We start from the raw sequence: 16,615 nt of genomic DNA, 5'->3' as shown, positions 1-16,615 counted from the left end.
ACAGGAGAAGTTTTGCAAAACAGACTGAAGCTGTGTGATGTCAGGTCACATGAAAGAGGCGGGAAAAAAGGTTGGAGGACATTTTGTTTGGAGGAGAGCACGGTGAGCTGAATAAAAACCGTCCTTTGTGGAAGGCAAGGAGAAGGAAAATGTGTGAATATATCTGCAAGGAGATACTCTCTCATCGAAAGGCATGGGAGTTTGTAAGAAAGCTGATGCTCCATACTTGCTCTATTAAAACTTCTGGAACAATTTAAAGAAAATTGTGATAGATTGTCATGTTTGTGTTGTATATAGATATGTTTTTGTGAGATAAATTGGGGCAGGTTATTTTAGTATAGGTTGCATACAAACACTTCAAAACAGATCTCATTTAAAATACTGGAACTCTGCTCAAGTCAGACATGGCAGCACCTGAGGGCCTTTGCAAAAACTTTGGGGAGTGTGCAAGATACTTCACTAATCGATTGTTGTTTTGAAAAGCAACAGATGAAAGAGATTGGAGGAGTAGTTCAGAGCCGCAGGAGTGCAGCTTGCTGTTCTAAGAGGGTCATGTGGTTTTTGCAAGCAGAGAATTGAACAGTTTTTTCTCACAGAGAGAGAAATTAGTTCTGCAGTGGTACAGCCAGCAGCAGCAGCTGGCAGTGGAAGAAGATAAGCTGGCAAGCTTGTGGAAAAACCCCATTTGGAAGACAGGTTGTGAGTGCTTAGTTCAACCTGGTCAAAGCCCTTTTGGTTCATGCAAGAGGAGAGGACTGGCTGCCTAATGTTTCACTTGAAATAACAGAAACAAAAAGGAACTCTGTGGTGTCCTGAGGTCATCATCAGGAAAACCCTGAGGGGGCAAGTTTCTTCAGCAAGATACTGATATGGCTGATTAAAAGGAATCAGTTTGTGTGCAGGAATAACCTCTCTGAAAACAAACAAGAACCTTCCTGAGCGGTAACCATTTACCTTTCAAGCACCAAAGCCTGGTGAACTTCATAAATGTTAAATTCTGTGCACAGTACAAGAATTGCCTGCAACCAGTGAACTTGGAGGAATGAGAAGTGAGATTGGACTGTGAATCAAATAACTTTTCTAAACTTATGCACACATTACATACACGTGTGCTTAGAATTAGGAGGGGATTAAGTTAGGTAAGTGATAAGCTAAAGTGTGATTCTGTTTTCAGGTTTAAAGATGATTAAAAGCAACGGCTCTGCAGTACAACTTAAGAGTGTATCCGACGGACTATCGTATTTTCTTGGCTTCGCACTTGGCGACAATCCAAAGGTATTGTATAGTACATCTAACTGTAAAAGGGGGGCAGATTTTGTAAGTTTTGATTGTATGTACTGAAGGATTTGTGTGCTCCTATGTTGCTGGGCCTGGACATCCTATGTCACCTTAAAACCGTGACCATAGAGTACTCTGGGCTACTCCCTCCAATCATGGTGCAGAACGGAAGGTCACAAAAGCTGGACTCCACATGCAGTCTCTCCACCCTAAATATTGATATCCCCCCCCCCCCACTGTTTCTGAACCTGACCCCTGATTGCAAACCAATAACCTCAAAGAGCAGGTGATACAGTGTGGGGGAAATCGGGAATTTATCAGAGCTGAGACACAGCAGCTGCTCAAAGAAAACATCATTGAGCCTAGCAACAGCCCATGGAGAGCACAGATGGTATTCATGAAAGGAGAAGAAAAGTCAGGCTAGTGATTGACTATAGCCAAACAATTAATCATTTCACACCCCTCCCTCGAATTTTGGACATGGTGAACAAAATTCCGCAGTACTGGGTCTACTTGACCATCGACCTGAAAGCTTCATGCATCAGTTTCCGATCCGTTCCAAGGACTGCCCCTACACAGCATTTGAGGCAGACAGACAGCTCTATCAGTTTCGGAGGGATCCCTTTTGGTATCACCAATGGGGTCTCGGTCTTTCAGAGACAGATGGACAAAATGGTACACGAGTATGGATTGAAGGCCACCTTCCCTCATCTCGACCACATCACCATTTGAGGACACTCTCTGGAAGACCATGACGCCAACCTCCAGAGGTTTCTCCGCATGGCCAAGGCATTGAACCTCGCGTACAACTCCAGTAAGTCCACATTCTGGACGAAACATCTGGCGATCCTGGGCTATGTGGTGGAAAATGGCATAATTGGCCCTGACCCCAATCCAAAGGACAATGAAAGCCTTAAGGAGGTATCTGGGCTTCATCTCCTACTATGCTCAGTGGGTCCATCACTATGCAGATAAGGTCCGCCCCCTCTTAAAGACCACCTCTTTCTGATTGTTGGCCGAAGCCCAGGCAGCTTTCGACTATGTTTGGAGCTACATCACAAAGGCCGCACCCTTCAAGGTGGAAAGCGATGCCTCTGACATAGCTCTGGCTGCTACCCTTAACCAGGCAGGCAGGCCAGTTGCTTTTTTCTCCTGCACCCTACAAGGCAATGAGCTTCGGAACCCATCTGTGGAGAAAGAGGCTCAAGCCACTGTAAAGGCCATCAAGCTCTGGAAGCAGAAAATTTACACTGCTCACTGACCAGCGATCGGTGGCATTTATGTTTAATAATGCAAAAAGCAAAATAAAGAATGACATGATCACTAGGTGAAGGATCGAATACTCTACCTCTACTTACGATATAACATACAGGCCACGTACTCTCAATTAACCTCCAGATGCCCTGTCAAGAGGAAGTTGTGCCTCTGTACACACTGGACAGTTGCAGTCACTGTGCAATAAGCTTTGCCACCTAGCCATTGCCTGCATGGCTCATTTTGTCAAGGCACGCAACCTGCCGTACTCCATTGAAGATATCAAGGAAATGACCAGGTCCTGCCAGGTGTGCGCAGAGGGCAAGCCGTGCTTCTACCGTTACGACAAAGCGCACCTGATAAAGGCATCCCACCCCTTTCCACAAATGGAAACATGTACTTTCTCAATGTCATTGACAAGTATTCACGTTTTCCCTTTGCCATCCCCTGCCATCCTGAGTGTCATTAAACTCAGATACTCTACACACTGACTCTTCCAAATTGTTTATGCATAATTGTTGCAGGCCAAGCACCGATCTGTGCGACGATCCACTTACCATTGATTGCCAACCAGAGACACACCTTTTTATCCCAACTCTCTGCTTTCTATTAGTTAACTAATTCTCTGTGCCAAAACATTACCCCAACTCCAATCATCCTTATGGATTTAAAAAAAAATATCCAGCACCTTCTCAAATGCTTTAAGAAATCTAAGATTACAACTTCCACCTGTTCTCCTCTATCCTCTGTGCTTGTTACATCATCAAGAACTCCTGTAAACTGCTCAAACAGGATCTGTCCTTTCTGAAATCATGCTAAGTTTGTCTGAATTAACAATTTCTATCCAGATATCTCACTATTTCCAACTTTAAAGATAGCCTCAAGCATTTTTCCAACTACAAATGTTAGGCTAACTGTTCTATAGTTACATGTCTTTTGGCTGCATATCTTTTTTTAAACAGTGGAGTGATATTTGCTGTCCTCCAATCTGTTGGGACCAATCCAGAGAATTTTGGCAAATGATCACAAGCACCCCAACTACAAATTCTGCCATTTTTTGAGCACCTAAGGTGCATTCCATCAGGACCGGGGATCATCTACCTTTGACCAATTAGCTTATTCAGCGCTACCTCTTTAATGATGTTTATTTTCAAGTCATCACCTGCATTGCATCCATCTCTCTTTCATGTTGGACACACCTTCTACTGAAAAGATCAACACAAAATGGTTGTTCAAAACCTTGACCATTTCTGCAATACCTAATATTAATTTCTCCCTCTCATCTTCCAAGGGTCAAACATTCACATAAACCATCCTTCTCTATTTTATATGATTAAAAACTTTCATCACCCATTTTTTTTTAAGATTATGAAAATAAGCTTGCACAAAATACATTTTCATTGCTGGTTCATTGGAGGTTCTTCACTGCTTTTTAAACTTTAGTCTTCCAGTTTTCCACTACTCTTGGCAAATTTTGAAGTTTCTAGTTTGTCACTTTGATAAAATAGATTGAGCAAACATGTCATTTCAAAAACAGCGTTATGTTCTGGTAATATGATAGGCAATTACACCATAAAAGTAGAAATCCTCAAAAAGTAGGTAAGTCTGCAATTATAAAGAGATCTGGTTTTGATACTTGGAGTATATATGCATTTCAGTGAAGCTGGATTTTTCAAATGGGTATACTTCTAGGTAAAGAGTGCTTGAAGTACATACACGTTGAAAGGGACAGCAGAATAAAAGAAAACAGATGGTGGGCAGAAAGTGTTAAAGCCTATCAACCCATCATATGATTTGATTAAACTGTGGTGAATTTGTGCTTCGTGTGGTCATTCTTAATTTTCCTATATTGCCAAAACTCAGTGTTAAAGGAAAAGAGCCTGTCAACTGGAAATAGAACATTTAACTTAATTTTTGATCTGAAGGGATTTTCCTGGATTAATGAAACCTGTTCAAGTACAGTGAAATAGATGCCAGGAAATCTGAACCATCTGAAAATCCAGACTTCTCGAAGACTCAGCAGGTTTTTGTGTGCAGACATGCACCATAGATGCACAGAAATCACGGAAACTAACAAATAAATTTGTTTTTTGTACTTTCTATTTTATATGAAAAATGTTAGTTAATAAACTATCAAAATTTACCTGTTCGTTTCTTCTTTATTCTCCTTAAATATGAGTTTTAAAAGTACTACCCAAGAATCTGGAAAACCCAAAGATCCGGACTAACCCAATGCCTGAGCAGTCCGGATTTTAGGACAGTAATCAAAGTATATCTGTATACAAGATTTTGAATATTTTTTCAATGCTACAAATGGTGATCTAAGCATAAGGTTATATGACTAGATGATTACAAATGGATAACACACTGGGTTGAAGTCTGATCTATTCATCTTGCCATTTATACTCACATCACATGCTCCCCACTTCTGTTCTAACTTTGTATTTTGTGTGTGCCAATCATTCTGGACCTCTTCAGCCCAGAGGATGAGGGAGAAAGACAAAGCATGGGCTCAGTCTGCATACCAAAGGAAGTGTTGCCACCCACCCCAGGCAAACAGCCTTAGACAGGAAGAAAGATTGAAGGTAGAGATCCACTTTTCAGTCAAAGCCTATGGTACAGGAGTAATAAAGCAAAAAGAAAACGGATGTTATTATTTTCTTTTTAATCTCCAGGTTGGGAATTGTGATCTATACCAGGTGTACCTACTATAATTTCTGAGTCACATGCCACAGTCAACTGTTGGGGTGTTTGATAAATTAAGGTTACCGGTGTTGCTTCAATGTGCGAGAGTCTGAATTTGTCCTTCCTATAGCTGGGTGACCAGATCTGCACACTATACTCCAAGTGTGATCTTACTTACATGATGTGCCAAAGGGCCTGTTTCTGTGTTTATAGTGTTCTTATGGTTCTGTGTATAGCTATATTACAAGGTCTCAACTTTTGTACTCAATACCTTGCCCAATGAAGGCAAACATGCCAAATGCCTTCTTTCATCAACTTGTCCATGTCATTTGCTATTTATACCCATATCCAAGGGTCTCTCTGTCCTCCAACATTCTCCAGGGCTCTGCCATTCACCCCCTTGGTTTGACCTACCAAAGTACAACACCTCACACACATGAACACTTCCAGCTTCTCCCACTGGCATTTAATACTCTTTCTTCTCTCACCATCCTGTTCTATTTATGACTTGTCTCCATCTCCCTTGTTCAATCTTTCCTCATCATTTGCAACTTGAATGCATCTTAACCTCTGCACCTAATACAGCAGGAATGCAACTAGGTATAGAAAAAATATTAATCTTTTATCGAAAAGTCAATAAAATTAAGTTAGCATTTCCAGTATTTAGTTGCCCATTTTAAGTATTTATAAGAGTAAAATAAAAGATAAATACAAACTTTAGCACAATATTGACGAATGCAAATAAAAAGTCAAAGTGTATAATTGTTATTGAGAATGATGAACAAACAGCATTTTGTTTTGCATAAAAGTGGTTTGCCTCAAGATGTCCTTGTTTTATATATTAACATTCATTAATTTTCAGTATCCTTACCTCAAAAATAAAAAGAATAGAGTCCAATTCTTCCCTCTGTGATTTGTGCCCTGGAACAAAATCAAAAACATCAGAAGTAAAAACACAATGTTGGAGGAACTCAGCAGGTCAAGCAGTGACCTTTATATAGCAAAGAGAAAGATCCATAACTGACATTTTAGACTTGAGCCCTTCAAAAACACCAGATTACTTTGCAAATATTTTAAAAGCTCAAGTTTATGAGGTACAGGTACATAGTCTTTTACCTGAAACCCTTGGGACCAGATACATTTCAGAATTTTTTGGATAATAGAATAACATTAATGGCAGTACATTAAGTAATTGCTCTGATTTCAAATTCATGCTAAACAAAGACACTCTCCAACTGGATGGGGCGGGAGAGGGGTAATGAAATGAGATAAATCTAGCTTGTTTCATAACAATCAAACCAATCAGTGGTACAAGTTCATTTCTTTGTCGAACATACTCAATCAGCTCACAGTCAAGATCTGCATTTTTTTTGCCCAATGCAATTTTTTTTCCCTGTTTATGGTCATCACTGTAAAACTTTAACAATTTATCCCTCTGCTTCTTTAAGTCATTTATTGTGGCAGTTCCCACACCATAATCTTCAGTAAGACGCCGCACATGCACCACGATCAAAGTTTTGCAATGACTTACTTTCTGCGCTATCGATAATGACAAACACTTTCTTTTCTACTTCTCTGTTACCCACAGGGGACTCTGCAGCTCTTTTTGACATTTTCACAGTCTTCAAAGTTCTTGAGTCTGACTGATAGGAGCACTGAGACATGACGCTGGACAGGGGTGGGTTGTGTTGTGTCTTGTTTGGCACCAAACAGGAGCTTTGGTGTGCATTCTACATCCATGGAAAAAATGTTCGGTTTTCAGAATTTCAGATAAAAGATTATGTACCTGCAAGAAATATTTCACTCTGGCACCATCCAACTCTGCAATATAAAACTATGAATTATGGCACCAAGGTTTGGCCTCAGGGAAAGTCAAAACTTCATTTTTGATTGCAGTTTTAAAATCTAATTAAATCTCAGAATGCTATGTGTGTTGGGGCAAAATATTTAACTAAGCATTCCTAGAAAGCAATACATACCTCCATTGATGCATGCATATTAAGAAGCATTTCTGTAAATCCAAATTAAGTCAAAGAAGCTGCATTTCAAATCTAAGGAATTACTCAGTGCAACAGTCACTTGAAAGTTACAACAAATCCATAGCTTCATTAAGGAATGCCGTAAAGTAGATATACTGGGAAGTGGATATTTTCTTTCTTTGGCTTGGCTTCGCGGACGAAGATTTATGGAGGGGGTAAAAGTCCACGTCAGCTGCAGGCTCGTTTGTGGCTGACAAGTCCGGTGCTTAACTATATTGCAAGATGTAATAGTTAAGTGGGGTAAGGGAAGATATGAAACTGGATAAAATCCAACAATAGTTGTCCATAATGGAGTGGTGGAAGATGAGGTAGGAGGAGTATAGCCACAAATGAATGACACAAGGTGTCCAATGTTTGAGGATATGGAGAGATGGCTAATCAATGCATTAAGTTAAAGAATTTCATGTATGCTAAATTCTAAATGTAGTATTACGTGACAATAATGGAACCTTTACCTTTATGTGCACCATTATAAAAGCTGCAGTCCCTCAACAGTGCCAGATTCAAAGTTTTAAAACCACTATAATATTCAGTTTAAAAACTAAGTAAGCTAATATGAGAATGTTTTCATACAAAAATAACCAAATTAAAATTTATCATATGCACTTGATCAAACAAAAAAAGCAATTATTGTGGAAAGAAAGCAAAATAAACTTGGTAAATATATTTCCAAATTTAACCAAGTCGCAAGTGCTAAATGGAATACACAAAAGTGCTGGAGAAACTCAGCAGGTCACATGGTACCTATAAGAAATGAAGGGTAACCAACTTTTCAGCCCTGAACTATTAGTCAAGGTATGAGCAAAAAAAAAAAAAAATCATGAAGGCCCCTGAATGGAAAGGTTGGTGGTTGGGGGTGGGGGGAGGGTGAGGAAGAAATAATAGAAGAGGGAGGAAGGAACAGGGGAAGTAGCAGAGATTGGCTTGGTTACAACCTGGAGAAAAGTTTATGAATTGTCATTTTTATAGCTGAACAAAAGCATGCTCCTCATGAATTATTTTGTTGCTGTCAGGATATCCAACAGTCATGCCATCCTGGATGAGTTGTAGATCAAGGTGCTGCAAATATTGCATTTTTATTCAGTGGTGTCCCTGCCAATTGCAATTAGTCAACGGTTATTAGAGCACTTAAATAAAATTGGATCAGCGCTGCAACTTCAAAATAGGCAGCTCCATTTATGCCCATATCTTGACCAACTTACAATTCTCTACTGTGAATATTCCACACTTTCACACGATTGCCTATTCAAAGGCCCTTGCATTCCTTAAATGGATTTCTCATGGAGTCCAATGGTGCAAACACAAATTTCAGGGGCACCGATTTCAGGGAAAAAAATACAATTGTTGACAGTAGGGCAAATAAATTGTAATTCCTTTTTCATTTGATTTAATTGAGTGGATTTAAAGGCATTTAATGGACATTAATTATGATCAATTACTTTTCTTTAAGAACCATTTTTAAAAAGACATTTAATTGATGTTCCAATGTTATTGTTTTAATTTAAAAATTACATAGCCATTTCTAAGAAGGTGCGTGAATACATTGTGATAGCTTTGACAGCTGGTAAGCACAAGAGTAGAGTATCACCAGCTGTCGAAGCAATTCAGAAGACAGAGCCTGTCAGTTATGCTCAAATAACCAGTGAAACACCACTTCCAGTGGAAATATCTGCCTGGGGCCAACTCCAATAAAGATCAAACTTTGAGGACTGATAATCAGTGAACCTAGACAGTCAACAGAGAATCTAGCCATTTATTACATTAGATTTATATCATTAATGTATGTTAAATGAAAAATTGTCATACTTTTTTAACTAAAATGACGAACGACTCAAGCAATCAGAACAGAAGAGATCATGAAAAAATTTCTATTAATTGCTCAATTTCAATCAATTGATCCATTGTATAAGGAAGTTACTAATTTCCAAGGGTACATGCCACAGTGATCGAGTCCATTCAATTGAAGAAACTAGTTCGATAAAATTACTCACATCATTTATTCAATAGATTAAAGTTAGTGAACAACTAAAAAACAAAAAAACTGAAGACTGAAATTGGGGGAAGATAATTTTTTTCAGATGATACAAGGCAATTTAGAGTCAAATATATTACTTTTTAATGGAGAAAACAGAGCAGCCAATTTATACATAGCAAGCTCATCAGCAATGTGATGTAGTATTACGTGACAATAATGGAACCTTTACCTTTATGTACACCATCACACAAGCTGCAGTCCCCCAACAGCACCAGATTCAAAGTTTTAAAATCACTATAATACTCAGTTTAAAAACTAAGTTAATGTGGGAATGTAACATTGTTCAATAAATGAGGTACAAGTTAACTTGGAAGAGGTCCTTATTCCTCTCTGCAAGAGGTCTATACCACTATTTCAAATCACCCAGAAGGGGATGGGACCTTGGTTTAATGTCATGTCTGAAACATGATATCAATGCAAGCAGCATTCTCTTGATATTGGATAGTTAGTCAAGACTTTTCTTAACAGGTTTGTGGAATGCAGTTTGAATCAAACTTCTGTCTCAGAAGTGCTATAACTGGCACACAGCTGACAAAAGCTAAGCAAAAACAATGGACCTCATGAAGTCCATAACTTAAATATTGATTAAGAAACATTTTATACTTAAGAATTTTAGAAATTTTTTAAGTTCCAGAAAATTTTTTTTCAAATAATTTCCAAATTCCAATAATTTCTCGAACAATCACAAAAAAGGTGTGAAGAGAGATCTTCATCATAGCCCCTTTCACACTTGCATCCCATTAAATTGGAAATTCAGTATCCTGGGATAGGAATAGGGGTTTGGCTTTCCACACTTGACCACTCCTAACTGGGACACTGAACACTTTCACATTTGCAAGGAGCCATGCCTGGGGTTACCTTCTACTGTTGACGTCATGATGCATCGAGCGATGGTGGATCTGCCCCAGATCCTGATCAATGTATATGATCTTATATTTGAACAAAATTAATCATGCTTAATTATAATATAATTAAGCTTTATGTACAGCACAGTACAAGCCCTTCAGCCCCTGTTGATTTTGTGCCAACCTATAGAAACATTTATAAGGGATCATGAGAAAGTGCAAGCAATAAAGAGCAATAGTGGACAATTTTTAAACACGGTGGGAAAATTTGTAGCGCTATCGTGTATAATTTATACATTCCGTGGGGAAATAGTGATGGTGGATTTGCCCTCCCTGAATTCCATGAAGCAGAGAAAGGGCTGAATGCTCAGCTGCATGCATAGAGCATTCATAGAGGGGTTTCTCCGCTACACAGCACTCTGGGAAGTCAGGTCCGCCATTGCTTTCCCCCCCCCCCATGGTCTTTATAAATTGTGCGCTTTAGCACTATTATTTTTCCCACGCTGTTTAAAAGTTGTCCGCTATTGCTATTTATTGTCTCTCTCCTTCTCTCCCTCCCTCCCCCCCACTGTGACTTTCCCATGGCAAAGTTTATACCTTCATTTTAATCTTTTATTCCTGCACTGATGCAAAATCTTGGGTAATTTCAATCTCACAATGTAATTATCCATTACACACTTCCCTAATTACAATGCCGGTGTTGAAGCTGTCAATCCCGGTGTGAGATGCTTTCATATTTGGCACTTTAAAGGCCGATTGGCGTTTGATTCCTGGGATCACTTGCAAGTGTAAAAAGGGCTGGTGACTGCATTATGCTCAATTCCATTTGGCAATTCTCAGCAAATGAAGCAGACCAGGCCTTTTTTGTAGCATGAATCAGACATTGGCCAATAAATTACAAGTAAACAGTTAATTCGTAGTAGTGCCAGGCAATGAATATCTCCAAGTAGGATATATCCAATATTAACATTCAACGACATTACAATCACAGGATTCCCATCATCAATATCCTGGGGAGGGTCACTTTTGACCAGGAAATCAACTAGTCCATCTGGACAAATAGTAATATAGGTCAGAGGCTAGTTGTCTTTGGTGATCAGTTCTCCTCCTGGCATCCAAAGGACTTTCCACCTTCTACTGGTTCAAATCAAGACTTCAATGCAAAGTGTCCATCTGCCCAGGTGAATACAATGCTGACAAGTTACAAGAAACTCAATGCCATAAAAGTCAAAGCAGCTTACTTGAATGACACTATCAACTATTCAAACATTCACTTCCTTTACAATAAGCACAGAGGTTGTAAGGATAGGATGCAAGGTCTACAAAATTGACTATTCTGACCAGATTTCCCAACCATGCTATCTCTACTGATGAGGACAAAGGGTGTACAAAAAAAGTCACCTGCTGGTTCTTTTTCATGTCACAGACCATTCTGACTTGGTACTTTGTAATATATCAATGATCCTTCATCATCGCTGGTTCTAAATGTAGGAAATCCCTTCCCAGCATTACTGGAGGAGTACTTCAGTGAAAGGACTGCAGCAGTTCAAGATGGCAGTTCAACACCATCTTCCCCAGAGCTGCAGGAGATAGACAATAAATTCTGGCCTTGCCAGCAATCTCCAGATCCTCAATATCATTTATACTAAATAGAAACACACACTCCTAATAAAAACAGATCTATTTTTTGTTCTCAAGTTCCTTGAACAATACATTTGCAGAATTCTAAGTAAAATAAAAATTCAAGTCAACAAATTACAGTAAATTAACATAGCTGGTAGCCATAGTGACTTACCTGCAAGAAAACAAAAATAACATCCTATATCTGCATAAGTAATCAGGCACGCTGAGAAATTCACCGCAGCATGGGATATCCTTGATCATTATTCACAAAACAAAGCAACAACTATCCTATCTTAAATATTAAATTCCTTTCAGGATTGTGCACAAAATTGGTTGGATAATGGTGCAAATAAAATGAATCGAATTAATGGTTCATTCTTCATTCCCAGAGTTTCTTATTAGTTCCATAAATTAATATTTTCAAGTAATCAAAGAAAGCTTTATTAGGTTTAGCTTTATAAGCTTACCTTTTTGTTTTAGGCTGGCTTCAATGGTCACAAAATTTTCAAAAAAAACATAGTAAATATGTGAATATGTTTGATCAAAGAATGGCTTCAAGTCATTTGGTTCAGAAGTTTCTAAAAGTAAAAGAAAAATTGGGAGGATCAGCATTTCAAATTTAGTTCACCACTCATACTGTTCTGATACAATTAACAGGTCAACCCAAAATACAAATATAACAAACTCCGATTTGGACAATTTTGATTGTAAAATCTTGAGGTAGGAATACTGATCTCACTTCATTTGTGAATGCAAATCTGTCACATTATTGTAATATACTTTAAATCAATTCATTATCATAAAAATAATATGCAAAGATTTGGCAGTGCAGGAAATATTTTTGACCTTTCCAGATCTCGTATCACCTTTCCATAGCCTCTGCAAGATGCTAACAAGTCGACAACAACCACTCATCGATGTAACAATATAATTTTAATTTAGCTCCTTCAAAATAATAAACAGTTTTCCTCACAATTATCCAGCAAGTACAAGCCAAATAAATTTGCTGCTGTGTTTGTGAACCACACATCTATTCCAAGCTTGTGCTTTGGTCTGGCTTTCAGTTCACCTGCAAAATGACATATCTTTTTTGTAGCTTTATTTGACAGTAATTAATGCCACGCTAACAAGCAGATTAAAACATGTGACTTAACAATTTTTAAAAAAACTATAAATGCACTACATTATGCCTTTAGCATAGCAAAACTGCCCAAAATTCTATATAAAAATGTGTTAGGATACATTAACCAAATGTATCAAACAAGTACCAGGAAAATAATACACGTACATGTATCAAAAATGCTCAAGGACTGGAAATAAAATGAGATAGGCATGAACAAGGCCCCAAATGGATTTGAAAAAAAGATATTTTATTTTAAAAGTAAAATAAAGTGCATATTCTGGAAATCTGAAATAAAAACAGAACACATGCAGAGCCCCAAGCTATCCCTGTCTTTTATAGCCAATGTAAAACTATTTTTGCAACAATCCTAATCAGGCTCATCTCCTTGCCTCTTGTTCCAGTACATTAACATCTGTATTAATGCTGTTTTCTGCACTCAAAGTATGTTAAAATTTCAGCTCTTTTGCTGCCAATTTCCATTGTTTTCACGTAGTCAGTCTCTGCCCTTCCTTTCAAGATCTCAGGAAATAGGCTAGCTGCAAACAGGCATTACAAGCTCACAAATTCCCACAACTATCTTAACAATAATTATTCCCACCCTGTCTCTTATAGATCATAGAACTTAACAGCACAGTACAGGCCTTTCAGCCCATGATGTTGTGCTGACCTATATTTTCTTTGGCTTGGCTTCGCAGACGAAGATTAATGGAGGAGTAATGTCCACGTCAGCTGCAGGCTCATTTGTGGCTGACAAGTCCGATGCGGGACAGGCAGACACGGTTGCAGCAGTTGCAAGGGAAAATTGGTGGATTGGGGTTGGGTGTTGGGGTTTTCCTCTGTCTTTTGTCAGTGAGGTGGGCTCTGTGGTCTTCTTCAAAGGAGGTTGCTGCCCGCCAAACTGTGAGGCGCCAAGATGCACGGTTTGAGGTGATATCATCCCACTGGCAGTGGTCAATGTGGCAGGCACCAAGAGATTTCTTTAGGCAGTCCTTGTACCTCTTCTTTGGTGCACCTCTGTCTTGGTGGCCAGTGGAGAGCTCGCCATATAACACGATCTTGGGAAGGCGATGGTCCTCCATTCTGGAGACATGACCTACCCAGCGCAGTTGGATCTTCAGCTGTGTGGATTCGATGCTGTCGGCCTCTGCCATCTCGAGTACTTCGATGCTGGAGATGAAGTCGCTCCAATGAATGTTGAGGATGGAGCGGAGACAACGCTGGTGGAAGCGTTCTAGGAGCCGTAGGTGATGCCGGTAGAGGACCCATGATTCGGAGCCGAACAGGAGTGTGGGTATGACAACGGCTCTGTATACGCTAATCTTTGTGAGGTTTTTCAGTTGGTTGTTTTTCCAGACTCTTTTGTGTCGTCTTCCAAAGGCCCTATTTGCCTTGGCGAGTCTGTTGTCTATCTCGTTGTCGATCCTTGCATCCGATGAAATGGTGCAGCCGAGACAGGTAAACTGGTTGACCATTTTGAGTTTTGTGTGCCCGATGGAGATGTGGGGGGGCTGGTAGTCATGGTGGGGAGCTGGCTCATGGAGGACCTCAGTTTTCTTCAGGCTGACTTCCAGGCCAAACATTTTGGCATTTTCCGCAAAACAGGACGTCAAGCGCTGAAGAGCTGGCTCTGAATGGGCAACTAAAGCGGCATCGTCTGCAAAGAGTAGTTCACAGACAAGTTGCTCTTGTGTCTTGGTGTGAGCTTGCAGGCGCCTCAGATTGAAGAGACTGCCATCCGTGCGGTACCGGATGTAAACAGCGTCTTCATTGTTGAGGTCTTTCATGGCTTGTTTCAGCATCATGCTGAAGAAGATTGAAAAGAGGGTTGGTGTGAGAATGCAGCCTTGCTTCACGCCATTGTTAATGGAGAAGGATTCAGGGAGCTCATTGCTGTATCTGACGCGACCTTGTTGGTTTTTGTGCAGTTGGATAACCATGTTGAGGAACTTTGGGGGGCATCCGATGCGCTCTAGTATTTGCCAAAGACCTTTCCTACTCACGGTGTCGAAGGCTTTGGTGAGGTCAACAAAGGTGATGTAGAGTCCTTTGTTTTGTTCTCTGCACTTTTCTTGGAGCTGTCTGAGGGCAAAGACCATGTCAGTAGTTCCTCTGTTTGCGCGAAAGCCGCACTGTGATTCTGGGAGAACATTTTCGGCGACACTAGGTATTATTCTATTTAGGAGAATCCTAGCGAAGATTTTGCCTGCAATGGAGAGCAGCGTGATTCACCTGTAGTTTGAGCAGTCTGATTTCTCGCCTTTGTTTTTGTACAGGGTGATGATGATGGCATCACGAAGGTCCTGAGGGAGCTTTCCTTGAACCCAGCAGAGCTTGAAAAACTCATGCAGTTTGGCATGCAGAGTTATGCCGCCAGCCTTCCAGACCTCTGGGGGGGGGATTCCATCCATACCTGCTGCTTTGCCACTTTTCAATTGTTCAATTGCCTTATATGTCTCTTCCTGGGTGAGGACCTCATCCAGCTCCATATATACACCTATACACCTTAAAAACCCCAAACCATCCCTACCTCATAACCCTCTATTTTTCTTTCATCCATGTCTGAGAGTCTGAGTGTCTCTTCAATGCCCCTATTGTTCCAGCCTCCACTACCACCTCTGGCAATGCATTCCAGGCATCCACATCTTAGTAAAAAAAAAGTTACCCCTGATATCGCCCCCAAACCTTCACTTTGTTCAATGTTCTCAGTATTTGCTACTCACACCTTGGGTAAAACGTGCTGGCTGTCTATCTTATCAATGCCTCTCATAATCCTGTAGACCTCTATGAAGTCATCTTTCATCCTTTTTTTGTTCCAAATAAGCCCAACTCTGCTAACCTTGCCTCATGAGGCACATATTCCAATCCAGGTAACATCCTGAGAAATTTCCTCTGAATGCCCTCCATAGCTTCCTGATCCTTCCTGCAATGAGGTGACCAGAGAACACAATATTCCAAGTATGGTCTCATCAAAGATTTATAGAGATGCAACATCACTCATGACTCCTGAACTCAATCTCCCAACTAATGAAGACCAATGAAGCACAGGCCTTCTGACTTATCCCATCAACCTGTGTGGAAATGTTGAGAGATCTATAGATTTGGACCTCAAGATCCCTCTGTTCTTCCACACCATTAAAGATTACCTCACACATCCAGATTGAACTTTATCTGTCATTTTTCCACCCAACTCTGCAATATGGTGTCCTGTCGTAACTTACAACACTATCCACAACTCCAAACTTATTGACCCAGACCTCTATTTTATTGAAAAAAAAATTATAAAATGTAGGGGTTCCAAAACAGATCCCTGCAGCAATCCACTAGCCATTGACCGCCATGCCAAATACTTCATGTCCACTACTATTCTCTGCTTTCTGCAGGCAAGCCAATTCTGAATCCACACAGACAAGGTTCCATGGATCCCATACCATGTCTTTATAAATATGGTTTTCCCTTCACATTTGCTCCAATAATTAGACTTTCTGCATGTATGCCTCAGAAGTGTCTTCCTTCTACCCATTCCACCTTCCCCTCCAACATACTGGACAGAGCTCTAAATCATATCTCATTTATTTCTCGCATCTTTAGTCTTGCCCATCTCTCTCCTGAATTGAGCAAGAGCAGAATTCCCCAGGTCACCTTCAATCTCATTAGTCTGCATACTGAATAGATCATCCTTTGTCATTTCCATATCAGTTCCACAAATTTCCATTACCAGGAACATCTTGCCCAC

The 16,615-nt window shown here is 39.9% G+C and overlaps 1 protein-coding gene across 9 annotated transcripts in view; it reads right to left on the bottom strand.

The window, feature by feature from the left end:
* The window catches only part of ralgapa1 (Ral GTPase activating protein catalytic subunit alpha 1), a 251,767-nt gene that overhangs the window by 228,162 nt on the left and 6,990 nt on the right, over positions 1–16,615 (bottom strand). For 8 of the 9 annotated variants that reach the window (XM_069916813.1, XM_069916822.1, XM_069916815.1 and 5 more), the window contains exons 2-3: positions 12,227–12,337; positions 6,089–6,138 (exon numbers count right to left, since the gene is read on the bottom strand). In XM_069916813.1, coding sequence (XP_069772914.1) covers positions 6,089–6,138; positions 12,227–12,337 — 161 coding nt within the window. Of the gene's footprint in view, positions 1–6,088; positions 6,139–12,226; positions 12,338–16,615 lie in introns of those variants that run through there. The other variant, XM_069916818.1, reaches the window with a different exon arrangement.

Source organism: Narcine bancroftii, chromosome 2, assembly GCF_036971445.1.
Source record: "Narcine bancroftii isolate sNarBan1 chromosome 2, sNarBan1.hap1, whole genome shotgun sequence".
Lineage (NCBI taxonomy): Eukaryota > Metazoa > Chordata > Chondrichthyes > Torpediniformes > Narcinidae > Narcine > Narcine bancroftii.
The sequence above is the reverse complement of the archived record's forward strand: the minus strand, read 5'-3'. Positions and strand labels throughout refer to the sequence as shown.